The 27707-nt window shown below is 33.2% G+C and overlaps 1 protein-coding gene across 4 annotated transcripts in view; it reads left to right on the forward strand.

Annotated features, from left to right (window-relative positions):
- SEMA3A (semaphorin 3A) overlaps positions 1 to 27707 on the forward strand; it is a 559757-nt gene that overhangs the window by 513869 nt on the left and 18181 nt on the right. For all 4 annotated transcript variants that reach the window (XM_077998087.1, XM_028846125.2, XM_077998086.1 and 1 more), the window contains 7 exons: positions 41 to 155; positions 247 to 316; positions 3491 to 3635; positions 5423 to 5642; positions 8938 to 9029; positions 19690 to 19731; positions 23865 to 24022. In XM_077998087.1, coding sequence (XP_077854213.1) covers positions 41 to 155; positions 247 to 316; positions 3491 to 3635; positions 5423 to 5642; positions 8938 to 9029; positions 19690 to 19731; positions 23865 to 24022 — 842 coding nt within the window. The remainder of the gene's footprint in view (positions 1 to 40; positions 156 to 246; positions 317 to 3490; positions 3636 to 5422; positions 5643 to 8937; positions 9030 to 19689; positions 19732 to 23864; positions 24023 to 27707) is intronic.

Below are 27707 nucleotides of genomic sequence, written 5' to 3' on the forward strand. Positions count from 1 at the left end.
TGCATTCACAGTGCCTAATACTGGTGTTCCCTTCTTTCAGAATGACTTTGGAGGGCACAGAAGTCTGGTGAATAAATGGACAACATTCCTCAAAGCTCGTTTGATTTGCTCAGTGCCAGGTCCAAATGGCATTGACACTCATTTTGATGAACTGCGTAAGAAGCTAGTGTTTATGTATAGAGAATATTTGTTCAGACTTTGCCATTCCATAAAAAAGCAACTTTCTCCAATTTTGTTTTTAAACAGAGGATGTATTCCTAATGAACTTTAAAGATCCTAAAAACCCAATTGTATATGGAGTGTTTACAACTTCCAGGTAAACAACTTTTTAACTACCTTATAGAAACTTCATGCTATTTAGGGGGTACCCAAGTACCCATAATTTGTGAAAGTATATTTTTGAAAGACAAGTGTTGCTTTAACCTTTGAGCTGTTGTGTATTCTTGGGTGACTGAAAGAAGTTATGATCTATGTAGATGTTTGTTTTTTAAATGAATTTTAGACAAAAAATCATCATTGTAATGATGTGAATGTGTTATGGTGAAACAGTTTGAAATGGTTATGTCATCTTATGCATATCTTTGACTTTAAACCTTGAATAAAATGTAAGATATTATAGAGATGGAAGTCTGAGGTTTGGGAAGAGTTTGTAGGGATACAAATTAAGGATGGAAAAATTAATTTAAATTTGTTGAAAATATGACGGAAACAATTCTCTGTCTCTTGATCTCTCTGTCACTTTAGTCAATTGCTAATGAACGAGATAAGAGAAAAGCTCATCAGCAATTGCACTGAAAGTCCTATCTTTGACCAGATGATTAGTATGGGAATCTGGGGACAAAATACATCTAGAAATGTCAAAACAGTTCATGGTTCTTCCCAGTATGTCTATTCCACAGATGGGATATTTGCTATGCTTTTCTTTGGTCTTTAAACCTTTAACCCTAGAACTAAACTAGAAATGTATATGTTTGGAGAAAGTTGATTGTTTACAAAAAAAAAATTTTAATTGCCTTTAGGTAATTAAAAAATTATTAATACAATCATCACCTCTCAACCTTTAAGATTGTGTGAAACTTAATACAGCAATTGAAGACCCTTTGCGTAGTATAAATAGTTTTAAAACTTTTTAAGTCAGTAAATAGATTATCTTTGTAAAAAAATCTACTATTTTTTCTCTGAGACTCCATTTGGTTTTTTATTATCTACCTTGTAACACAGATTTTAAAATAATCTTGTAAAAATACATAAAATAAACAAACAGAAACCTTCAGCATTACAGCACTAGGGTTACATTATAACCACATAAAAAGACAATAAAAACAAACAAGAATCTTCAGCATTACAGCACATAATAAAAACAAACAAAAACCTTCAGTGTTACAGCATGATTTTTTTATTATTATTTTTTATTTTTTGGAACCAGTGTCAAACTCAAACTTAATTTCCTTGTCCTTTTATCCCCTTTTATCCCTGCCCTGCTTTTCCTGCTCTTTCTCTACTGGCTCCTTCCCTTCTTCTTTCCCCTTCTTCTTCCTCTTTTTCTCTCTCTTCCTCTTGCCTCCTTCCCTCTTTCCTCACACTTCTCCTTTTCCTATTTTTCATGGTCCCCAAGTCTCTTGCTGTCAATTAAGCAGAGATTATTTCCCTCCAGACTATTACATTCAGTATAAAGTTCACGTTATACATGTACATTTGAAAGAAATACATGTACATTTACATGCATATAAAGAAGGATCTGCATTGGGATGTGGACGAAATGTTAAAAGAAAAATAATTTAAAATCAAAAGTCAGAACAAGCACTGCAAGTAACTTTGATAGTAAAGAAAATGATTAACTGCAATGTCCAACACTGTTTTATTCTGTGACTATTAAAGCCACTACAAATTGCTTGGATGTTTTACTCAATAATTTTTAAAAATCACATAAAAATTAAGAAATCTGTATGTCTAAAACTATTTGAAGTTCTTCATACCTAAATAATATTTCTTCCCTTTGGAAAAATAAAACAGAATGACTAAGCTATAGAACTTAAGAGACTCAAACAAATATTAATCCATTTCTTCTGGTTCCTCACTGCTTAGTGCAGTGGCTCAAATTTAAGTCTCTCCTAGAGAGCATGATAAAATTCAGATTCCTAGGCCTTGCCTCCAGAGTTTCTGACTCAATAGAAATTAAATGCGATCTAAGAATGTGCAGTTCACACAAGTACCCAGGTGATGCCCATGCTGTTTGCCACCTTCTGAGAGCTAGAGATAAAATAATTTCACCTCTTTATTTCAATAGAATGGATATTTGTATGTGAGTCTTAATAGCTACATATCATATTCCTTAAGTATTTCGATGATAGCTGATTTAATCAAAGATAAGCAAAGTAAAGAACAACGGAAAGGGGATATATAACCCAAACATTACACGGTGTGATGTATCAAGTATGCACTATTTGCTATTTGTTCTGCTATGAAAATGTTACCAAATTCTATAAGTATTTATTGAGGTTTACTCTCTGAAATGCCATATGATATATAATTCAGGTAGCCGAAAAGAAGCCAGGCATGGTCTCTTCCCTCATGAAGCTTAGAGTCTATGAAACGCTGTCTATATGCAGCAGTTTCCAATAATAAACTGTAGAGAGCACATGTTGTTCATTCAGTCTGATTTATATGTAATTTTCAAGGGGGAAAGTTTGGTTAAAAGATAAGCATTCCATATTTTAAATGTGCACAACTGTTTAATATCTTTGCATAAATACATTACTCAAGCCGCATTTCTATAAGCCTAATAAAATGGAAAATTGTGGCAATTCAGTGGCTTGCTTCCAGTTTACCTGATTTTTTGTTTAGCGAACAAAATTTTTGTTTAGTGAAATGATGAGCATAATTGCTGTAATTATCCACTTTAATTGAGTGAAATAGTTACTAACATAATTATTTTCTGTGTTAGAAAGAGCTGATTTTAAGTGTCTTCACAAGAATCAACTTCCTACTTGATCTAATACTTTTGGGAATTTAAAAATAATATAATGTGACACATCATTTGACACTATTTTTTGTACTAGTTTCAGCCTACAAAGTGAGTTCTTAAACATTCTTGCTAATTCAAAAGTTTCCTGGGTTCTGTAATAATGCTTGAGACTTAATCTACATTTAAAAAAATTTCCCCATGATATTAAAATTACATATTCATTTATAGCTTATATGTATTTGTTTTTCCTATCAAAACCTAGTACTCTATGTTTCATATGAAGGCATATATTCTGAGTAGTAAAGCCATTTTCAGCTATGCCTTCTATTTTTAAGAAATCACATTTTTTTGTTCTTTTGTGTATTGTTAAATGCATATACGTGACTAGAAAAATCCTAAACATTATTGCTAACAATTTATATTTATATTTTAATAAATATCAAAAATGTAAGAACTCAGTATCAGTATTTCCCTTACCATTGTATAAAGATGAACATCTGTTTTTATTCTTGCTGTCTTGTTCAGTAACATTTTCAAGGGATCAGCCGTGTGTATGTATAGCATGAGTGATGTGAGAAGGGTGTTCCTCGGTCCATATGCCCACAGGGATGGACCCAACTATCAGTGGGTGCCTTATCAAGGAAGAGTCCCCTATCCACGGCCGGGAACTGTAAGTAGCTTAGGTGTTTATGAGATGAATATATTTCTGCCAAAGGCCAAAAAACAATGCAGTTACAGACAGATGTTAAATGTATCCTGTAATGTAAAAAAAAAGATTTCAAGATTATAAATTAAAGCAAGACAAAGATTTTCCATGAGTGAATGAAATTTCACATTTAAAAACATGTTCTTTACAGATGTCTCTGCTTAAATTCAGTGTAAGATATAAATCTAAAATTATTAAATCTTATTTTAATTTTTGATCACACATTTCTAAATTTTTGCAAACTATTTTTTACATGGTAGTAGAGAAGTGCAGAAATAATTTTCAATCTCATGAAAATACACTTTATCGTGTCTTCCAGGTTTTTACATAAATGTTTGATATTTCTATAACCTTAATTTTATAATTTACATACAAAACAAGAAATACAACCTCACATTCCTTAACTGTTATATTGTTGTACTATTGTGCATCTATATACACATACATAGACATATATATGTGTGTATTTATATATACTCCTCCCATTTCAAAACACATTCATTTTATTTCTCATGAATTATTAATCTTTTTCAAGCTAGTGGCAAAGACAATTGATTTCTCATTCTAAGCTCCTTGTAAGATCAAGAATCTCTCATAATTACATTTTAGCTCCCAAGCTTTTACATTAAATGGTAGAAATTACTTAAGTGTAAGACTAAAAGCAAGAGATTGGAGATATTGTACTCTATAAATGCTTGCACTGCATCAATAACTATAGTGAAAGGAGGTGGTGAAATCTTAATTTGTCATTTTTGTTGTATTGTCTTACACAGAGTGTTTACATCCAGAGGTGAGGTTATGCCAGTGCAAAACCAGCATCTTTCTGGCTGCTGGGGCCATTTTCTCTTCTGCTTGGTCATGACGTGCATTCTGATTGGTCACTTTTTGTGCAATGCAGATTGTTAAACACTTTGAATAACACTTTTGCTTATCACTGGGATTATTTTATTTATTACATTTCTCGATGGTACTTTTTTAGCATTATGTTAGAAACAAAACAATAAAGAATATATTTTTTTTCAGTTTGAAAAGAGAATTTGTATTTTAGCATGATGCCATAGTAAAAAGTTAAATGTATTCAATAAAATTATTCTGAGTATCTCTAATTCAAAGATTAATTGCATTTAGTTGTAGTATATTCCATTCATTATGTCAAATACTTCACCTATTTTACTAATAACACTCATGCTTGTGGCACTAATAGAGGCACCAAACTTCTCCTGTACACTGAATTCATTACATATATTTGTAATTTTGCCTAAGAATTAGTGACATAACTAAATCTCACTGAGAATATATTAAGATATATTTGGGAAATATATACTATATATTGCACTACTCTTTTCCTTTATTTTATTTTTGAGACAGATTCTTGTTCTATTGCTTAGGCTGCAGTGCAATGGCATGATCTCAGTTCACTGAAACCTCCGCCTTCCAGGTTCAAGCAATTCTCCTGCCTCAGCTTCCCAAGTAGCTGGGACTACAGGCATGCACCATCACGCCCAGCTAATTTTTGTATTTTTAGTACAAATGGGGTTTTGCCATGTTAGGCCAGGCTGGTCTGGAACTCCTGGCCTCAAGTGATCCACCTGCCTCGGCCTCCCAAAGTGCTAGGATTACAGGTGTGAGCTATCATACCTGGCCTGAACTGCTATTTTAAGTAGAACCATTGAGGCCATGTGTTATTATATGATGTACAGTTATGTTTATTAGATTTTAATCAAAGGATACTGTTCTCTTTATCATAATAGTGTCCCAGCAAAACATTTGGTGGTTTTGACTCTACAAAGGACCTACCTGATGATGTTATAACCTTTGCAAGAAGTCATCCAGCCATGTACAATCCAGTGTTTCCTATAAACAATCGCCCAATAATGATCAAAACGGATGTAAATTATCAATTTACACAAATTGTAGTAGACCGAGTGGATGCAGAAGATGGACAGTATGATGTTATGTTTATCGGAACAGGTAAATTTTTAAATTTCAACTGTAAACTTTTTTCCAGAACACTATGTTTAAATGATTAAGTAAAGTTGATCTTTGAACATCACAGGGGTTGGGGTGCCAACTCTCTGTGCAATTGAAAATCCACATGTAACTTTTGATTTCCCCAAAACTTAATTACTAATGGCCTACTGTTGACTGGAAGCCTTACCTATAACATAAACAGTTGATTAGCTTCACATATTGTATGTCATATGTATTAGAGATTGTATTCCTACAATAAAATAAGCTAGAGAAAAGGAAGTGTTCTGAAAATTATAGGGAAGAGAAAATATATTTAATATTCCTTAAGTGGAATTGGATCGCCATTGTCTTCCTGTTGAGTAGGTTAAAGAGAAGGTAGAGTAACAGTTGGCATTGCTCCCCCAAGGGTGGTAGGAGCAGATGAAAATTTGTATATAAGTGGACCCACACTGTTCAAATCCACGTTGTTCAATGTTCAAATGTATACTAAGAACTGAGGCCAGTTTCTATAGTTACCTTCAAGGTATAATTCACCTTTAATAAATAAGTAAATAACATGAATATTCTTTCATTTCAAATTTATTATCTTTTCAGACAAGCTGAGACATACTAATTTAAAATAAATTCCCTTTTCAGTGAAAAGTTGGTAAGTTTAATCAGGTAAAGCTAATGATTAGGTAAGCAATCAATATTTATAATTGCATCATAACTCTTCTGGCCAGTGGCTTTTTAGAACAAAGATATATTACTCAAGTTCTGCCTTAAATTCCCAAGACATTCAATAATAGTTTCAGAATATTAGTGCAAAATTATCTGAACTTTAAAATTACAATAATGTGAACATCGTCTAGTAAATAAATGTTAGCAATAAAATTTTTCCAGTGTTTCTGCCATACAATGAAAAGAAAAAAAAATTCATTAGAAAAACAACATAATTGATTCAAATAAGTCTTAGATACATTTCTATGGACATTTAACAATTCATTTTACTAATTCCATAATTAGAAACAGACTTTTTCAGGTATATTTTAAGAATGAATTCCATTGTTATTATGATATATTATTTTATTTTGTTCCCTGCTCTTTTTAATAGTAATACTATTTTTGAAAGTCCTAGTTACAAATCTGATACTTGCTACTTAGGGTCAGATTCCAAGGTAATAAATTTCTAGTCTCCATTAACGCTGTTAACTGACATAAATCAATGGGGAACAGAGTGAGTGCTCCACTGAAACCTTGTATAATAACATTTATTTTCCCTTAGTGAGAAACAGAAAAAAAAAATTGCATTAACTACAGGGGAATGGCAACCATATAGTAAGTGCTTTAAAGACTTAAAGTTTTATAACAAAATTGTGAAATACTTATGTTATCAGGTGTAACAGTGTCAGGTTCTGAGCAATACATTAAAGTCCACTTTTATGAGTGAGAAAGTTTCTCTACCAAATAAAAGAATCTCAAGCAGACCCAGGGTTTCATAAAAGTCAATGAATTGCAAGTATCAATTTCTGGTTATAAATATCCTTAGAACATATAAGAAATAGTATTTCTCTCAGATAAATATTAGTTTATCATTCAACATCAAATTATAATTTCTTTTCTTTTCAGAGTAATTAAGTTTGTTCAGTCATGTCACACTTGCCTTTTCCTTCACCTCTGGCTTAAATGTATTGAGAAGTCTCTCACTGTCAAAGCAACAAAGCTTGCTTCCGGGTATTTGACCAAATAAACCTAATCATGAGCTTTTAATTCCTCTTGGACGCAACATGTCTTTAAAGGCACCAATTTCATGAGTGTGTTGACTGTCTGATGATTTGGATGTCTATCGGTCAGTACAGACCAGGGTCATCTGTCAGCAAAGTAAACTGATTACAGTAATTTTATCTTTTAACTAAGTTGCACATCATAGCATATTGATCCTAGTTGAGTAATCTGATTCAATTTGTGTGAAATTGTTTGAAATACTACTCAGTAAAACTTGATCTGGAAAAGAGATAAAGCTGTGTTTGGGTACCAGAGACCTGATCAGAGGCACTGAGTAGATTAACCTAATTTACCTTTAATCTTTAGTGTTATGAGTAGCCTAAGGTCCTGTAAAATATAGAAGGATCTTCTTAAAAGTGTACTGTTTTTTGGTTTAACTTTACAAGGGATAAATTAGCAACCTTTCTTGATCTCATATAACATATCGTGTTGGTTCTCTAAAAATAGTTATCAATGAATTATTTTTCTCATATAATTTATTCTTCGTTGACAAGATTTTCTTCACAATTACTTTGTTGAACTTGATTAAAAGGAACCAATTGAGGCCAACTAGATTTGATCAAGTTTAGTCAGAACTAGAAGGCTGAAGAGTACAATTTTTGAATTTAATAAGCCCCTGTTCCTCATTCCATCAAGGAACAGGAACATACTTGTAATACTGGAAAATTAATAACTTTTAAGCCCAACTTAAAATAAGAGTGACAACCCTTGTTATTAAAACAAGTTGTCTCTTTCAAAAATGCAAATTAGAAAAACAAATAAGGTTTGAAATCTCTATAAAATGTGTTCAATATTTTTATGCTTTTGGCTTCTGAATGATAAATTTCCTTAATGCTCTAAAATGGAATAACCAAAGTGTGCATTTTTGAAAGACCACAGCAATAAGTAATCCTAGGTGTTAACTTTGAGAAATCGGGTTATTGTCATTCATCACATAATGGCCATTGAGCCATCATTAGGAACTTCTAAGTACTAAAGACTTTTAGATGACAAGATGAGCAACCAGGGCTCTGAAGCTCTGACTACTTCCGTTGCTTGACGACATTCCTTGCATTTTTCATTTATATTGAGTCTTCATAGTAGGACCCTGATTTTGTAATAAAAGTGGAAGAACCTGTCATGACAAACTGATATTATTTTTAGGTTTTGTTTCAGAGACACCAGGCAATTAAGGAGATATTTTTAGAAATAATGAAAAGAATTGATCCAACCCAGGCAATCTCTGTAATAATTATTATATTTTTAAAAATGTATGCAGTCTCATGGTAAAACCTTCTTCAAGGCTTAACATATTTCTAAAAATTCAGTCTTTTATATTCCAAGTTTGTCTTTATAGTTTACCCTTATACTTTGTCTAACTGCAAGAAATGCATTCGAATATGTATTTTACTCATGTTTTGACCAAAAAATAAATTAAAAGGAAGACTGATATCAAAGGTTCTTTGTCTGACAAATACATATTTCATTCATTAACACTGAACTCTGTTCAGATCTACTTAACTTGTGGTCTTCTCCCCTCTTTCTTTCAAAGATGTTGGGACCGTCCTTAAAGTAGTTTCAATTCCTAAGGAGACGTGGCATGATTTAGAAGAGGTTCTGCTGGAAGAAATGACAGTTTTTCGGGTGAGTGCTGCTTAATTTCAAGTGTCAACAAGTTCAGTTGTACGTCTTTCCCCCAGGACAGCTGCACACCGAACTTGGTATGGACAAGTAGTCTAGCATACATACCCTTCTAATTAGCTTGTCAATTAGAAAACCAGACACTAGTCAAAATAAACCTTGAAACTTTCAATGCTGGTTAAACCTAAAGATGTAAAGAAATATAGTTTTGCCTCATATTTTGTTTTCTCAATGATAAAATATATTATTTACATTTTATATTATTTATGTAAGTTACCTCAATGAACAAACTCTTCCCCACTCCTAAAATCTATTTTACACATGATAGTATAACTGAAATGATATGTAACTTCTATGAATGTACTAAAGGAAATACATTCAGAATGACAGAATAGTGAAGACATTTTAATCAATTTTTAGCTTATGTATGAATTATTTTATATTTTCTTAAAGAAATCATTTGTTAGCAAAAGAAAATTTGAGAGATCTATATCACTGACAGTAAATTTGTTATAGATTCCTAGTCTACATGCTTAAGAAACGTACAGATATTAGTCCCATTATCCTGAATCACAGACAGCCCAGGGGAGTTGTATAGGGTTGGAGGAATGGGGGTACAGGTGAGAGGGGTGTTGGGTGGGTGAAGGGAAAGAGGAGAACTGGAGTAGTCTAACATATACCACATGTCTGTTATTCCTTTTGGGAAGTCAGCTAATAGAAATAGTTTAAATTGAAGCACATCTTGAGATGATTAATGACATATGATGGAAAAATATATGCCTGTAAATGTGTTATTTGAATTTTTTGATAAAAGAATAGAGCAAACATCTGTTGAGACATTTATAACTGCAAAAACAAACAAACAAACAAACAAACAAAAAACACCAAAACCGTGTATTAGAAGAAGTTGGTAGACAGAAAAATGAGAAAATATTGCATATAGTCTGACAACTTCAAGTGATCTCATTTAGTCTTCAGGTGTCTGTGGTAGTTTACCTATGAAATGAATGGGCTTCATTAAAATTTTCAGTTGATTCAATATTTTAATGGTAAGCAGTTTTCCCAAGATGTCTTACCCCAATACTTTCATACCTATATACAATAAGTTATTCTTCCCTCTTCGGTAGTATTTTAAAGAAAAAATGAAGTATAATATGGAAAGCTTCTAATACATAGTCATTCAACTGGCATTATAATTAACATTGAAACATATAACTGGTGAATTGTAACATAGATGTTTTATGATAACAAGCTACACAATGTTCTACTGGAAAGGGTTTAGACTTTACACTCATATCTACATGACAAATCCATTTGGAACACTTAAACCATTCCTCTGAACTTCACCATCAGTAAAACAGTGAGCATAATACCTATTTCACCAGGACACTGGAAGACTTAGAAACACTGTAAGTCATGCATCAAAGACAATAACAGGCACTTAGCTCAAAATGTCATTGCTAATATAATTTTATTATTTTAGTTTAGCTAAACTGAAAATGAGCTACATTCCCAGTAGCCTTTCCTACTAATTCTTGGTTTAAGTCTTCAAAATAATAAAATAATCATAATTCTATTATGATTTTTACAATCAGGCACATTAGCCTTATTTATTTATAATAATTTGTATGCTAAAGTATCAAAGTGATCTAATTTATCAGTTCGGTATAGAATGATGACTAATCCTTATCAATCACCATGTCCCATAGGTTACCCCAATGAACAAACACTATGGTACTTTATCTTAGAAATTAAAAACAACAACAGCTAACAACTATCCAAATGGACTCTGTTTGGCCACTATAGAGTATGTTTAGATTTAGAAAACTATACGGGCACTCAGGGGTGGATATATAAATTGCTGTCTTGTCTTTATTGTTACATCTCCAAAACCTAAAATGTCTTTTAAACCAACATGTATTAAATGAGTGAATTAATTAGTATTGATGAAAAAGTGAAATACAAGAAATTAAAGAATTTAAGGCCTTCTTCAAGGAGACGATGCTTAAAGTGAGGTGCCCAAGTATGAGAAAAATAAACTAGGAACAGTCACAAGTTATCATCCTGATTCTGCACGATATTATTCTCCAGTAGAAAACCTTTACCAACATATATTTGGAGACAAATTTTGCCACTACTGTTGTAAATGAAGTTACAGGAGACACTAAAATACGGTTATCTTAGTAATTTCTAATTTCCAGAATCTCTTACTTTTGCATTTGTCATGGTTCCTTTGCATATTTCCTTTCAGCTATAATACATTTTTAAAACAGGGTTCATTAACTAATTTCCACTGTAAATAAATGTATATTAGTAGATATGATGGGACTGGCACAATGCTAAATTCTGGTGATACAGAGATGAACACTATAAAAGTGGTCTCTGACTTCATGCAGCTCAAAGACTATGATGTGTTATCAATCTCAGTTTCTAGGACTTACTTTTCTACCTATTAATGCAATTACATTTTATTTTGTAGAATTGTATCATATCACGACATTGTAAAAATAAGGTTATTTTTTATTATTTAATTATTTTCTGATATTATGAATTAGAATGTGCATAATTTTGCAGTGATATTGTATCTTAGTGAATTTTTATTATTTATATCTCCAGGGATTTTAAGTTTATATTTCACATCTTGGCTATGTTGTGTAGTACATTAATAAGAATTTTAATTTAAAAAGGTGTTAATTTAAACTGACCTACTAAAAGACTTTTAACAAAATTATGAAAATTATGAGATGTTGGAAATCAACAATCTTGCGAGTATAGTCATGCACTGCATAACAACATTATGGACAAGAATAAATCCCACATATGACAGTGGTCCCATAAGATTATAATGGGCCTAAAATTTCCTGTTGCCTAACATTTTCAATAGTTTACTTTCTGTTGTTATTTTACATTGTACTCCTTCTACTTATAAAAAAATTAATTATAAAACATCCTCAGGCAGATCGTTCAGGAGGTATTCCAGAACGTAGCATTGTTATTGTAGGAGATAATGTGTTATCTCCTATAATACAGATATCAAATATATGTGCTATTGACCCTGAGGTCCTTCATGGAGGTGAAAGACAGAGATATAGATAGATGATCCTTACCCTGTGTAGGCCTAGGCTAGTGTATGTGTTTATGTCTTCATTTTTAACAAAAGGAGTTTAAAAAGTAAAATAATAAGGCCGGGCGCGGTGGCTCAAGCCTGTAATCCCAGCACTTTGGGAGGCCGAGGCGGGCGGATCACGAGGTCAGGAGATCGAGACCATCCTGGCTAACACGGTGAAACCCCGTCTCTACTAAAAAATACAAAAAAAAACTAGCCGGGCGTGGTGGCGGGCGCCTGTAGTCCCAGCTACTCCGGAGGCTGAGGCAGGAGAATGGCGTAAACTCGGGAGGCGGAGCTTGCAGTGAGCTGAGATCCGGCCACTGCACTCCAGCCTGGGCGACAAAGCGAGACTCCGTCTCAAAAAAAAAAAAAAAAAAAAAAAAAGTAAAATAATAATAACAAATTTTAAATACAATAATAGTTCATAGAACAAGAATATAAGGAAAGAAAACATGTTGGGACAGGTGTATAATATGTGTTTTAAGCTACGTGTTTTTACAAAAGAGTCAAAAAGTTTTAAAAATTCAATAGTTTATATTGTAAAAAATTTACAGAAAGCTAAGATTAATGTATTACTGAAGAAAGAAAAATGGTGACTACAAAGTCTACAGTGGTGTATAGCAATGTCCTAGGCCTTCACATTCACTCACCACTCACTGACTGACTTGACCAAAGCAAATGCCAGTCCTGCAAGCTCCATTCATGATAAATACCCTACACAGGTGTACCATTTTTAAATCTTTTCAACCATACATTTATTGTACCTTTTCTATGTTTAGATACACAAATACTATTGTATTATGATTGCCTAAAATATTCAGTACAGTAGCATGCTATACAGGTTTGTATCCTAGGAGTAACAGACTGTATCATCTAGCCTAGGTAGTAGGTAAGTGTACTTTATGATTTTTCATACAATGACAAAAATCACGTAATGATGTGTTTCTCAGAATGTATCTCTGTCATCAACCCATACATGATGGTACAAGTATTTAATATCTATTAGATTTTTTTTTTTTTTTAGCTTTTTGCAGTTTCCAGAGAAATACATAACCGACTTATACCTTTGATAGCTATTAGATGACATTTGTGTAGCATTTAAGATATCATGCAGTGGCTCACGTCTGTAATTCCAGCACTTTGGGAGGCCGAGGCGGGCGAATCACGATGTCAGGAGTTCCAGACAAACCTGGCCAGGATGGTGAAACCCCATCTCTACTAAAAATGCAACAAATCGTCTGGGTGTAGTGGCGGGTGCCTGTAATTCCAGCTCCTCAGGAGACTGAGGCACAATAATAGTTTGAACCTGGGAGATGGAGATTGCAGTGAGCCAAGATTGCACCGCTGCACTCCAGCACTGGTGATGGAGTAAGACTCCATCTCAAAGAAAAAAAAAAATGTTTCATTATTATCAATCTGTAACAATTAAATGCAAATGAATACTATTGTGCTGGCATGGAAATGCTTGTTTCGGACTTTACAATTTTGGAAAGAGATTGTGCGTGAACAATATTCCTTCAATAGAAAACCATTTGAGTTCTCTTCTATAGTCTCTGCTATGCATTATTGTCATTATTATTTCTTTGGCACTCAAGTAGACAAAACATATTTGGGCAGAGTTTAGAGAAATATTTACTTTCAACATTCTATTCTATCAGGCAAAGTTCATACATATATTGTGGTCTAGCAATTGGAATATTTCACTGTCAAACTTTGTTTAATTTTACAGTGGGAAGGAAGAAAAACCCCACAACACATTAAAGCCATAGCTATATACAGTGAAATAAGCAGACAAATTTTACTGTTTCTTTGTTTCTATTTGAGCCATGTAAGGCAATCCATTTAAAATAAAATACTATAAAAAAGGTCAGGGATTATTTGACAAGGTAAATAGAAAAGTTAAAGATTTAGGGTAGTGGTAGTATCTGATATTCTTGGATTTTATTAAAGACATTTAATGATACCCAACCAGTTAATTTTACCATATTATCATCTTCACGTGACCATGTTCATTACGTGTTCTTGACAGAATGAATAACCAAACCTCATATAAATACATGAATTAAAACCAATACTACACCCATTCCCCCTTTGAGGTTGGTTTCAGGAAAACACCCTGACTAATCACACATATTCCAGTGGTTTCAATTACATCCAATATACTTTTATTTGGGGTGAAATCAAATCTCGATCAGAGTATAGAAAGAAAAATATTCCTTAGTAATGAACATTTTCATTTTTGAGTAAAATTTTTAATAAGTAATAAGAGGTGAAATAAAACTGGCATTGGTATAGGACTCTAAAAATGACTTTGATTTGCTATAAAATACCCTAAATGACATTAAAGTACTAAGAAACAAGCCTAATTCCAAAAATGATTTGCAATCATAAACCTGAATTTCAATCGTATTTATTATGTGATTCTGAACACGTTAAAGTCAATTGAGCCTCAATTTTTTTGTCTGACAATAAAGACTGTGATTATAAATACTTTTAAAAAGTGTTTTGTTTTAAAATTAAGATTACTAGTAAAGGCTGGGTGCGGTGACTCATGCCTGTAATCCTGGCACTTTGGGAAGCCCAGGCGGGAGGATCACGAAGTCAGGAGTTTGACACCAGAGTGGTTTTTCAACATGGTGAAACCCCGTCTCTACTACAAATACAAAAATTAGCTGAGCATGGTGGCGCATGCCTGTAGTCCCAGCTACTCAGGAGGCTGAGGCAGGAGAATCGCTTGAACCTGGGAGGTGGAGGTTTCAGTGAGCTGAGATCACACCACTGCACTCCAGCCTGGGCGACAGAGTGAAACTCCGTCTCAAAAAAAAAAAAAAAAAAAGATTACTAGTAAATGGTAGCTATTGTTAACTAGTTATACAAATGAAAATCTCTTTTAAAATGCTTGAAAATTCCATACATATACCTTGTTTTATAAAAATACTCAGAAGATACAAAAGCCTAATTTATGCTGATTTCTATTTAACTAGTCAGTTTGGGATTTTTCTTTCCAGTACAATCAAAGAGGGTTTAGTTTTGAAACTGAAAGTTTATATCAAGTTGCAATGCTCTTAGGACAGTGGGCTTTATTTATAGTTCTACTGAATGCATGGAATTGCAAGGCAGTTACACTGATAACACATTTTAAACCCAATTTGTGAAATACTCCATGAACAGCTGAGCAGACAAATGAAAGAGTTTAATTTTTGTTCAAATGAAAACATAATTGATACTTTCCTAACCTAGTCTATTAACTCATTCTAAAAAAGTGCCCTTGTGTTTAGCATCCAACAGGCTGTGTCAGAATCTCCTGGGATCAGCAGGTTGAAAAGCTTTGCAAGTGAGAAAGTTTAATAAGGACTAGATTAACATATCTGAAAAAAATTGTAAATTGGAGTCATAGAAAGCCTTGAAAAGATGCTAAGTTTTAATTTTATTTTTACTTGAACACCAATTAAATGCAACTGAAACCAGTTTCATGAAAACATGCTTATGAAGCTACATCTGTTTTAAATGGAAGTCATATTCACTACCTGCTATTTCTCAGAAAAAAATCCCCATAGCTTATTTAAATGAATGTCATCTTAATATATTGTCTATTAAAATTCAACCACAGACAGCATATAGTTCATCTTATTCCAAACTGTTATTAATTTCCTGGTCTAAATAATAAATAAGATTCCTTTAATTAATGGATTCTAGAATCTTAAGAACGTTAAAATCTTAATGTGACACAACGTACTAGGGTTTCTTTTATGTTTTACCATTCATAAACGAAATATTTTTTTATCTACCTTATAGATATTTGTTTTTTGTATTATTAAGGAACATGAAATGTATAAATATTAATCGCCTTCATTTTTGAAAGTACTTAGAGCTAGCTAATTTCACTTCAATTACATTAGCTGTTAATACTTCTCTGCCTAAGAAACACTTTCTTTGAAATTTGATTGTAAACTTTACGTCATAAAAGTCTTCATGAAATAAGCTCCTTAATAACCGCATGACTATTTTTCCTGTGAAATTGTTGGAATGAAAGAAGTATCTGTGGAAAATTTTCCTTACTCTTCTATATTTTCTGTTTTGGTTATTGATTCTAATATTATACAAACCTAAATACAGTCTTCAACTTTTTTTTTTAAGGCTGAATATCCATGATACGTTGTGCCCTTAGTTTTTGAGTTGAGGCTACTAAATTCTAAAGATTATATCTCTGCATAGAAAAAGTTGATAGACATTCCTTTCTTCATAGTTGTCTTTATTATTGATGATTTTTGTGTAAAATTATTATATTTAATAATTAATATAAATCATTTAAGCTATAAAAATGGGAAACTATGGAAAATCTCTAAATTATACCATTACATTAATGTACCTCCTAAATCATTTCTTTCATTTGTGTCTCAGGCAGATTGTCTTAAATTTGTTAAGAAAATTCTGTTCTCAGCTCATCCATCAGGTTTGAAGTAGAGATTTGCAGTTCTATAGCACATAGGGAGTAATTAAAAATACAAGAGTTGGGAGGCTGAGGTGGGTGGATCACGAGGTCAGGAGATCGAGACCATCCTGGCTAACACAAGCTGAAACCCCATCTCTACTAAAAATACAAAAAAAATTTAGCAGCGCTTGGTGGTGGGTGCCTGTAAGCCCCAGTTACTTGGAAGGCTCAGGCAGGAGAATGGCGTGAACCGGTGGGGCGGAGCTTTCTGTGAGCGGAGATCGCACCACTGCACTCCAGCCTGGGCGACAGAGCGAGACTCCGTCTCAAACAAACAAACAAACAAACAAACAAAAACACAAGAGCTTACTAGGGAAGAAAAACGGCATCCAAAGGAGAGTAGAAAGGAGTAGTCAAGGAACAGTAAATATGTTAGGAGTGGCTGGAGGATGAGAAGAAGACTGTGTTAAAGGTCATTAAGGAATAATTAATAAAGAATCCCAAGGCATAATGGAATTTATTAGAGGAAGCAGTCAAGAAAGAATAAGTCGTCAATAGTAACATATAAAACAAAGTCTAATAATAGTTATGGATACAGAAAAGTGTCCTATCAGCAATACCCAGTTCATTGGTGATTTCTGCTTCTGAAGATAGTAGGCCACCTCTCTAGAATAAAAGTTAGACTCAGTGGGTTGAGCAGGGAAGGCATTGGATGAGAGATGAACAAGCAAAAGCAGTGAGTGTAGACTATTCTAAATTATTTTTGAAGAAATTCCAGCTAAGCTATAAGAAACAAAGAAAGACTTAATAGAACGGCTATCTTTATCTTAAATATAAATTAATTGGAAGAAAGAGAGTATAGTGGGGTAAGTTGAAGAGAGGAGAGAAAGAGGAACATTGGTAAAAAATTTGTTCATTCATTTATTCATTCATGCAAATATGTATTAAGAACTTGTAAATACCAGGCATAATTCCAGGTACTAGGGATATGGCTGTGAAATAAACAGCCAAAATCTCTGTCCCAAATTGAGGGGGACAGGCAATTGGAAAGACACGTGAGATGCCTCAGCTGCCTCCTCACATCCTTTCACCTCACTTCTGATTCCTATGAGGAATCTTTTCTTTATGCCCCGGCAGGCCAAAAAACAAGCTAGAGTCACAGCTGGGGCTGTGGGAGACTTAACCCCCTGAGAGCATGGAATGTGGAATGGAATGAATAAGTACTTTTCTTGGTACAAACCTCAGTGGACAATTTGGAGAGTCATTGTCAACTATCCTTAGATTTTTTTTCTTAGTATTGACTTCCATAATACACTTTTTAATTGATTTTTTTCCACCTTCTCAATCCTCAATTCTTTACTCTTGCCCCAAACCTGCAAACAAGATTTTATCTCAGATTCTGCTTTGGGAATTGTGAAGAAACTTACAAGACAAAAAAATGAATTGTATGTATCTATATAAAATTTATTGATTATTAAGGCATATTAATAATATATTATTAGATAATGTGTGTTAGATAATGTGTGTGTGTGTGTGTGTGTGTGTATATATATATATATATAACTGGTAATAAGCACTAAAAAGAAAAACTAAAGCAAGGAAATGAGATGGAAATGTGTGTGTGTGCATGTGGGTGTGGCTGTATGTGAAAGAGAGACGAGAGAGGAAGAGAGGGAGGAGAGATCTGAATAAACACTATATGCCAAGCACATTTGTAATTTGTTTTACATGTATTAACTCATTCAGTCTTCTCACCAACCCTGTAAGAGGCACCATCTAACTTTCAAATGAGAAAACTGAATTACAAAAAGTTTACACACTTTGCCTAATACTGCATTTCTGGCCAGATTTGAATCACAATTTGAGATCTGGCAGTTTGGCTCCAGAGTCCAACTCTTCACACTTAATTTAGTAGCTTCAGTCACCTACACAGTGAGGTCTTTTAAGATCCTTCGTTCCACCTAAGCCTCTTTCTTATCAGACCTCTCAGAAACCCACAAGCAGTCTCTGTCTTCTCATCATGTTTGTCTTGAACGAAAGATACAGCCTGCAGCACAGTTCGTTGACAGTGAACCTAAAGGATGTAAACTCATGTGTTCAGTTATATAGGGTTTGGTGTCTGCCTATATCAAAGAACACAATTTATTTATGCAAGCCTATACACATTCATGATAAGCTCCAGATAGAACAATTAATGAAGTGCATTGGTGAGTGTTACTTTTCTAGTTATTACTCCTCTATGTTAACCTGTTGATAGACATTAAAGAGATTATATTCTCTGGCAAAGACCTGGGTGTAAGTCCTTGCACACGAAACCGTATTTTTCATAATAATGAAGTAATCTCATCCCACCTGAGCTCTTGTAGTCCTTGTCAACTGGAAAGTGACATACTCTCATCAGCTGTTACTGGTGTTGTTAGGAATGAGGCTGGCACTCTCAGCTAAGGCAGCATTCTCCAGTTGAACAGAACAATTTTCACAGAATACCAACATCAGAAAGGACCACTCTGAGACCATGATGAATCAAGATAAAAGCAAAACCATTTTGTAATCATGTCCACAGACAAAAACAAGAACATTGTCCAAACCACAAAAATGACCATATACACCCTATCCTGCCTATCACGAGTTATTGCTACTTCTTCACCAGTCACAGCTTTAGCCTTACTTTGTTCTTCCCTTCCAAATGATGTATGAAGACACTTAACCATAGAATTACCCCTGCTTTTTGACAACATCCAAGGTAGAACAAAGCTCTACTTCTTTGAACCCTCCCTCAATCACCTAACACAAGTCCAAAACATGTTTTTTCCAACACCTTCTCACTGTGCTCACTGCGCAGGCTCATGTTTTCCCTTATATTTTAGCAAACAATAACCCCAACTTGGTCAACTACAGGTATGTAGACTGTATGACATTGACACAATCTTATTGCCTGCTCCACATATTTGACCCTTATCTATGTAGTTTCTTTCATGTGTCTTATTTCCCAATCACATTGCTTCTTGTGGACACTGAAGTTCTCTCTCTCTGAAAACTAATAGAAGTGCCTTCAGTTAATTAACTAATAGCTGACTGTTCTAATTGACCAAACACCTCACATATTTCTTTTTCTCCTTTAGGAACCGACTACTATTTCAGCAATGGAGCTTTCCACCAAGCAGGTACTATCATTATGTATTACCATTGATATCCAATATTTTGTTAATTCTTGTGTTTCAAATAGATACATCTATTTATTTATCAAATTTCACAGATTTGTTAACAATTGTACAAAAATACAGGAGAAAACAAATATCATTCTTACAATAAGCTAGTAGATGAGAAACTGAAGATAGTTTTCATTGTCCTCATGTTTTTGATCAATCTCATCTGTGTTCTATAAACATATTTTCCAGATCATTATTTGTTATAAATTTTTACTTACAGCGTATTTTGGTCATTTTAATATAATTTACTCAATAGTCAATAATAATTTTCATCTTTTCTGATTATATATATATATGTGTGTGTGTGTATACACTGAAATAGCATTGTGATATTTCAGGAATAAAAAAATTATAATTGATTCTTACTTTGCAAATATAAACAAAAATGCATTTTTAGAAGCTAGCAAAATTATTCACTGGCTATATGTGTTTGGAGGACCTTGACTTCAAAGTTAATTTTACTTTTCCCGTAGTAATGTATGCTAGAGAAAACAAATTGTGCATTTAACTTTGCCTAAATATCAAAGGAAAACAAAAAAGGTCACTGCCAAATAAGTTCTAAAACTTCATGAATTCAAAGATTAAGGACAACATGTTAATAGTCTTTCTATTCATATAGAATGAATGCTTTGGCAAGACACTTCAGAAAAGTCAATTGCTTCTAAATACTGTGTAATATGTGTAAACAAATATAGTTTTAATGTCTAATAAATTATATTTTCTCCATAAATGTTACCTAGATTTTCTTCTGTCAGTATATCAATGGTAACTTTTTTAAAAAAAAAAAAAAAAAAAAAAAAGCAGAAAACAAAAACAAAAACAAAAAATAGAAAAAGCCAGAATGAAGTAGGGTATGCCTCACTTACTGGAGTAAAAACTTATTTACACAATTGTAAAGTGAGAATCATTTGGCAAATCTTATTTCTGAACCATTTACATGTTTTATCTCTGACCATACTTTATCCCTTGAACAAGACATTAAATTACTCTGCCAGTAAAATTCAGTGTGCATCCTTTCCCCACACAGACATATCAAAATAGATTGATAATCTCCAAGATATTTAGAGCAACCCAGAGAACAGATATGATTGACCTGATACTGTTATCTAACACTGCATAAGTATGTGTTCACCTGTTCTTGTAATCTAAAAATTGTTAGAGGTTGGCAAATAAATCTGGGGATTTCCAGGATGGAAGCTAGACTGATATATTCTTTCCTGTAATGATTTTTTAAATTATTTATTTATTCTCTGCTAAGCCTCATTGCCAATCTTAATTACATTAAATCTGCATCTATTTTTGTAAACCATTTATTTCTGTTTTACATTTTTAAAGCTACTTAAAAATTACACATTAATCCAACATTTTACTGACAAAGAAAAACAATCTATCAATTTAAAATACTGTGAGAGAAGAAAGTGTCTTTTTCCTTTATTTTCCATTACCGGAGGAAATGATTTGATTTCGTTCAGATGTGACTCAATTTCATTCACGCTTATGGGCTTATGGGCATTTTTAAAGTGAGATAGTAGTTTCAAGAGAGACAAGTAGTGTTGCAAGTAATTTTCTGGATAAATGAACCCATCTCCTCCTATACCCCACACTTTGTTAAGGAGGATAGTGAGAGAGCCTGTGGTGATGTTAAATTGGGCAGAAAAAGCACATCAGGTTACTTACTAGTGACTGGTTTCTGCTCAATGGTGCCTAAAGGCTTACCCTATATTTCATGTGGATAGCATAATTATTTTTGCACTTCATTAATAATACTGCAAAATTATGGTAAAATGAACATGACATTGAGTTATAGTTACTTTTGGCATTTTATCATACTTCAGGTTTTTGTTATAATAATTTCAGTTGCCATATTTTCGTTTTCTATTCTTTGCACATACTATTTCTCTGTTTTTCCCTAAAGGAATGTGACATAATTAGATATTGTTATTTAGGTAATAACACTTTTCCTATTTAAATGTCATATTCTTAAAAAAATCTATAAATATATATTTTGTTCATGCTTCTTAGAAGTTATCGGCCAAACATAGAGATCCTTTGATTGTAGGACTAACTTGATGAGTAGCTTTCCTAAACAGTTGCAAACACAATGTACGGATTGACATGTCCATATATTGAAAGTGCTTACTTTCATTAGTGTGTAAGTTCATTCTTAAAAAAGGAGGCTGTGAAAGAAAGAGGAAAGAAAGAAAGAAAGAAAGAAAGAAAGAAAGAAAGAAAGAAAGAAAGAAAGAAAGAAAGAAAGAAAGAGAGAGAGAGAGAAAGAAAGAGAGAGAGAGAGAGAAAGAAATAAAGAAAGAAAGAAAGAAAGAAAGAAAGAAAGAAAGAAAGAAAGAAAGAAAGAAAGAAAGAAAGAGAAAGAAGGAAGGAAAGGGAGAAGGAAAGCTTAACAACACTTAATCTATTTTGCCCAAAGAATTTAACCATCATTTCCTAATTTGTCCTGGTTTATAGCAAAATTCAATACTATAATAAAAGTTGAATATAGCAAAAAATTGAGCACTTAGTAATATACACTGTAATTTCATTTTTCCATGTAGTGAAATGGAATAATAATATTAATGAAGATAAATATTTCCACAATGGTTTAGATTTTATTGTATTACATTTCCCCTTATTTACTTTGCTTGTAATAAGGTATAAGTTAGTTGGTGAGATTTAAGCAGAGAAGTATTTTCTATGTAAACACTCCCTATAACCTTAATATTTTCTTAGATTATCATAGGTACTTCAGTTCAGTCTGCATTCAATTTATCTGGTTACTTATACATGCAGTTTATAAATGAATGTCTTTGGAAATGTAATTTTATTTATGTTCATTGTTAACTATTAGAAAATGTGTAGTATTAAAAAAGCATATCATTGTTCAGAGACCGACTTTTCTAAAACTTACTTTTTATTTAGAGAAACTAAACTTATTTAGAGAAACTAAAATACACTTTTGATCTCTTTTCAATGTATACCATTACATGTTTTAGTATTTATTTAAGTTTTATTTAAGGCTTACCACAATGATTGAATCCTCTAGTGCAAGAAAAGAGAGCTATGGTACCAATGTGGAGAAATTGCAAAATAATTTTATTTCATTTTGTGCTTACATAAATTTGCAGCTAATATGCTACATTGGCTCAACTTTGTTAAAGGCATTTTAAAACTTGTACTGAAATCCTGAATTAGTAGAAAAACAATTTTTTAAATCTTCCATATTCTGGTTCTTTCAATACCACCAATTTAATTGAGAATAAATGTATTGTAGAATGTTTATCTGAATGCATACTTTAAAGACCTGTTAAACATGTTCATTTTAATAAGGAAATTAATTCTTAGAAAAATTATATGATTAGCTCAAGATCATACAGGGCGTTAATGGGCAGCGAGATCTAGAATCCAGGTACCTTCATGATCGATCCTATGCTTCTTCCAAAACACCTCAGCTTTTGGTTTGGCAGACTGCACCAGAGTGCACTTAGTTCCTCTTTTGAAAGATGTTTTTGAAGGGTAGTTATTTAGTAGTCTTTTTAAAAGTAATCTTCCTGGAGGTAGTGCAAGGCAAGACAGTTCTTGGGGTTGAGCCCAAAGTTTTTTCAAATGTAAGCACCAAACTTTTGCCCCTTCCCATATCATAGGAAAGGGCACGGTTCATCACAGGCAATACAATAGGGTACTGAGAAGTCAGCAGCAATGATTCCTGCCTCTGGCCAATATGGAACACATGGTAATAAAGACATTTTGGTGTATGAGTATTATAAACAGTAAAGGTAAAAAAAGCAAACTTGCAAAGACAAAACTGTAGCTTTGAACATTACATTGGTTGGTATATTACTGTCTTCATCTTCCCTTTGTTTTACACTTAATAAAAGACATCTGTTTCAGTCAAATATTTAGAACTTGCTCTTGCTCCTTTTTAAACTGCCATCTTGTCTAGCAGGCCTTTAAAGAAATTATCAATAAAGGGACGATTTTTTAAACCCTTAATTTATCTCTGAGAAGTTATATATAAATAAACTCTTTTTTAAGAGAAAAAGAGATTTAAAAAACAAGATAATTTTTGTCACAACAGTAAATTCTTTCCACAGCAACAACTATATATTGGTTCAACAGCTGGGGTTGCCCAGCTCCCTTTACACCGGTGTGATATTTACGGGAAAGCCTGTGCTGAGTGTTGCCTCGCCCGAGACCCTTACTGTGCTTGGGATGGTTCTTCATGCTCTCGCTATTTTCCCACTGCAAAGAGGTAGGAACAATATTCAAAATAAATGAAATGTTTGCTAGTTATCCTATCTGATTCCAAGCTTGAAATAGCTTTCTTCAAATAAGTGCATCAACTTTTTCTAATGAATAAAAAGATGTGAGGGCAGAGGGAGGGGCTTGTTTTGTTTTTTTCTCTTTTCTTCAAATAGTTAAAACAATCAGGAAAAAAGTCACAGAGAAAGTCATGAACGGAATCTAGACTGAGCCTTGTCCCTTTAGACCAACATACTCTGTTTTCCAAACATGTTCTTCTATTTCTATCCAGCAGCATTCTGTCTCATTTTTAAACTTTAATAAGGCAATTTATGTCTCTGGATGAACAGAAAATGATCAGAGAAAGGAATTTATTTTCCTTTATAGTCTTAGGTAATACACAGGTGCCTAATTATAAAAAGTCCAGAATAATTTATTTCTACTTTAAAAAATATTACATTTTAATATGTGATATATGTAATTTTGATTAACATCCCCAAATACGTCTATTTGTTTCAAGAAAATTTAAGTATTATATTATTATAGTATCACCTTGCATTTGCAGTGTTTGAACTTGAAACATAAAACCATGTAGTGAAATATCTGTGCATATACAATATATATGTATATATGTATGCATATATGTATATATGTATATACACACACATAATATATGTATACACACATATACATATATATATTATTATTTTTTTATTTTTTTTTTTTGAGATGGAGTCTCGCTCTGTTACCAGGCTGGAGTGTAGTGGCACGATTTCGGCTCACTGCAACTTCTGCCTCCCAGGTTCAAGCAATTCTCCTGTCTCATCCTCCCAAGTAGCTGGGACTATAGGCATGCACCACCACGCCCAGCTAATTTTTGTATTTTTAGTAGAAACAGGGTTTCACCATATTGGCCAGGATGGTCTCGATCTCCTGACCTAGTGATCCACCCGCCTTAGCCTTTGGGAGGGATTACAGGGATTACGTCGTGTGCAACCGTGCCCGGCATATATATACATATATATCTCTTAAATATACTCTTGATAATACTTAAAAGTATTTTTTGGACGTGATTGAATAAAAGTTGCTAAGATAACTCTTCCTTCATTTGCCTTCATTTGACAAAATAGCCCTTTCAACAGCGTATCCTTTACTACTCACTGAAGGATGTCTTTCTCTATCATTACTTAGCAGGGTTTAGGAAATGAGAATGGTGGACGAAATTAACATACAGTATCTCGTTAATATGAGCCCAAAGATTAACAGCATGTATATCAACCTATTAAAACATAAAATGAAAACCAGCTTTATGAAACCTCTGCATTTAGAAGCAATATAATTTGATTTATTTATTGTTTATTATAGCTATTTTATTCAAAGAAGTCATGAATGTAGATTTTCATAGCTAATGAAGTATGTCCTACAACATTTGTATCAGCTTGAATATTTGGTAAAATATTTAACCAAAGAAATGGCCCTAATGCCTACTTAAATCTTCTGATTACACACTTTAGATAACATTGACTGAGTGTAGAAAAATCTACAATTTAGTCTGTTACATAATCAGTCCAATGGATTAAAACACAGTATCCTGTTAATAATATTAAATCTATAGGCAGTATTATATCATATAAGAAATACAATTATTAAACCTTCAACATTCAGAATTGAGGTAACATGTTTGTATTACTTTTATATAAACATTCATTTTGTTGAAATTTCAAATTTAAAATAAAACTTACTGTGGAGATAATGTCTGTTGATTAAAGAAACTGTAGGTAATTTAAGGAGTAGTGATATGCAGTCTTTACAGCAGTGAAATTAAATTTTTTAAGATTAAAAGTTAATGCTTCTCAAAAACGTTTTACTCTAGGTGGCTTTTATTTTACTTAAAAATGTGGAATTCAGTCTGACGTCGTGGCTCACACCTGTAATCCCAGCACTTTGGGAGGCCGAGGCAGGCGGGTCACAATGTCAGGAGTTTGAGACCAACCTGGCCAGCATGGTGAAACCCTGTCTCTACTAAAAATACAAAAATTAGCCATATGTGGTGGCGGGTGCCTGTAATCCCAGCTATTTGGGAGGCTGAGGCAGAATAATTGCTTGAACTTGGAGGCAGAGGTTGGAGTGAACTGAGATTGCATCACTGCACACTCCAGCCTGGGCGACAGAGCAAGACTGTTTCGAAAAAAAAAAAAAAAGTGGAATCCGTGTTTGAACTAAAATGAGTATTATTTCTTCTTCATGAGAAAGTTTATAATATTATATAATTTAGTAATAATCTATTTGAATTTTAAGCTTTTCTTAATAAGGAAAGAGATAAAAAGAAAATCATAAACACATCTATAATAAGTTAAAACCTATATGTTATTACATATTTAAAAAGTATTTATTGTATACCTACAATTCAAGATTGAAGGAATTTTCTTTTTTTTTTTTTTTTTTTTTTTTTTTTTTTTTTTTTTTTTTTTGAGACGGAGTCTCACGCTGTTGCCCAGGCTGGAGTGCAGTGGCGCGATCTCGGCTCACTGCAAGCTCCGCCTCCCGGGTTCCCGCCATTCTCCTGCCTCAGCCTCCTGAGTAGCTGGGACTACAGGCGCCCGCCACCGCGCCCGGCTAATTTTTTGTATTTTTAGTAGAGACGGGGTTTCACTGTGGTCTCGATCTCCTGACCTTGTGATCCGCCCGCCTCGGCCTCCCAAAGTGCTGGGATTACAGGCTTGAGCCACCGCGCCCGGCCGGAATTTTCATTAGCACATTTTTGTTATGCCTTACAGATTTTACTTAATCCAATTTCATGAGTGACACTCTGTCTTTAAAAAGGATGTTTAGAAGCCTCATGATTTGTATATTCTTTGTGATGGCATTTTTCAAAAGCTTAAATGGCAGTGAAAAATGCCTTCCCAAATGCTTTGTGGTTTGTGTTTCACAAGTTCTCTTGTTGGCTCAATTTTGAAATGTGCAACATCTGTTTGATTGTTTCACTAATTCTACAAATAGAAATCTATAAATACTTTAGACTTCTAAATTTATGAATACAGTAACAAATTCCATATTTGCAATTCTCAATGGACTTTGTGAGAGCTCTTTTTAGGGATGGTAACTAATTTTGCAGCAAAACAATACCCATTAAAATAGCAGCAGCAAACAGTTGGGCAAGTGTCCCCCAATCTTTTCCAGTCTGTTACACATAGCCAGTCTCCATTTTTAGCCTCTTCCTGGAACTTCACATCTTTTTTGCACCACAATGACTAGAGCCTACCTCCTCCTTCCCAGGCAACCATTAGCAAAACATAGAGAAAGGAAACTCACGATGTGCTGCAGCTCACATGTGATCTGAGGGTAGAATGTAGAAGAAATTGTTTTTTATAAGCAAACTTTGCTTTTCTCTTAAATGTAAGTTCATTTATTCTCTCTTTCATTCCTCTGGCAAGAGGAGGCCTTGCCTTTAAGTTCAACATTTATTGTTGCTTTTATTCACTTCACAGTTAAATTGGTTTGCAATCATAGCTGTATGATCATAAAAGAAACGGTTTTAAAAAAGAACAGGTCGATATAACAACCAAGAAAATAAATTTTAAAACTAGCTTAAAAATATAATTTCTAGTCTTAATATTATAAAATTCAACAAAAGTCTATTTAAGGAATTATGTATAAGCATTCAGAGAAAGAGAATATTCATGTGAATTATAATT

This window comes from Macaca mulatta, chromosome 3 (assembly GCF_049350105.2).
Source record: "Macaca mulatta isolate MMU2019108-1 chromosome 3, T2T-MMU8v2.0, whole genome shotgun sequence".
Classification (NCBI taxonomy): domain Eukaryota; kingdom Metazoa; phylum Chordata; class Mammalia; order Primates; family Cercopithecidae; genus Macaca; species Macaca mulatta.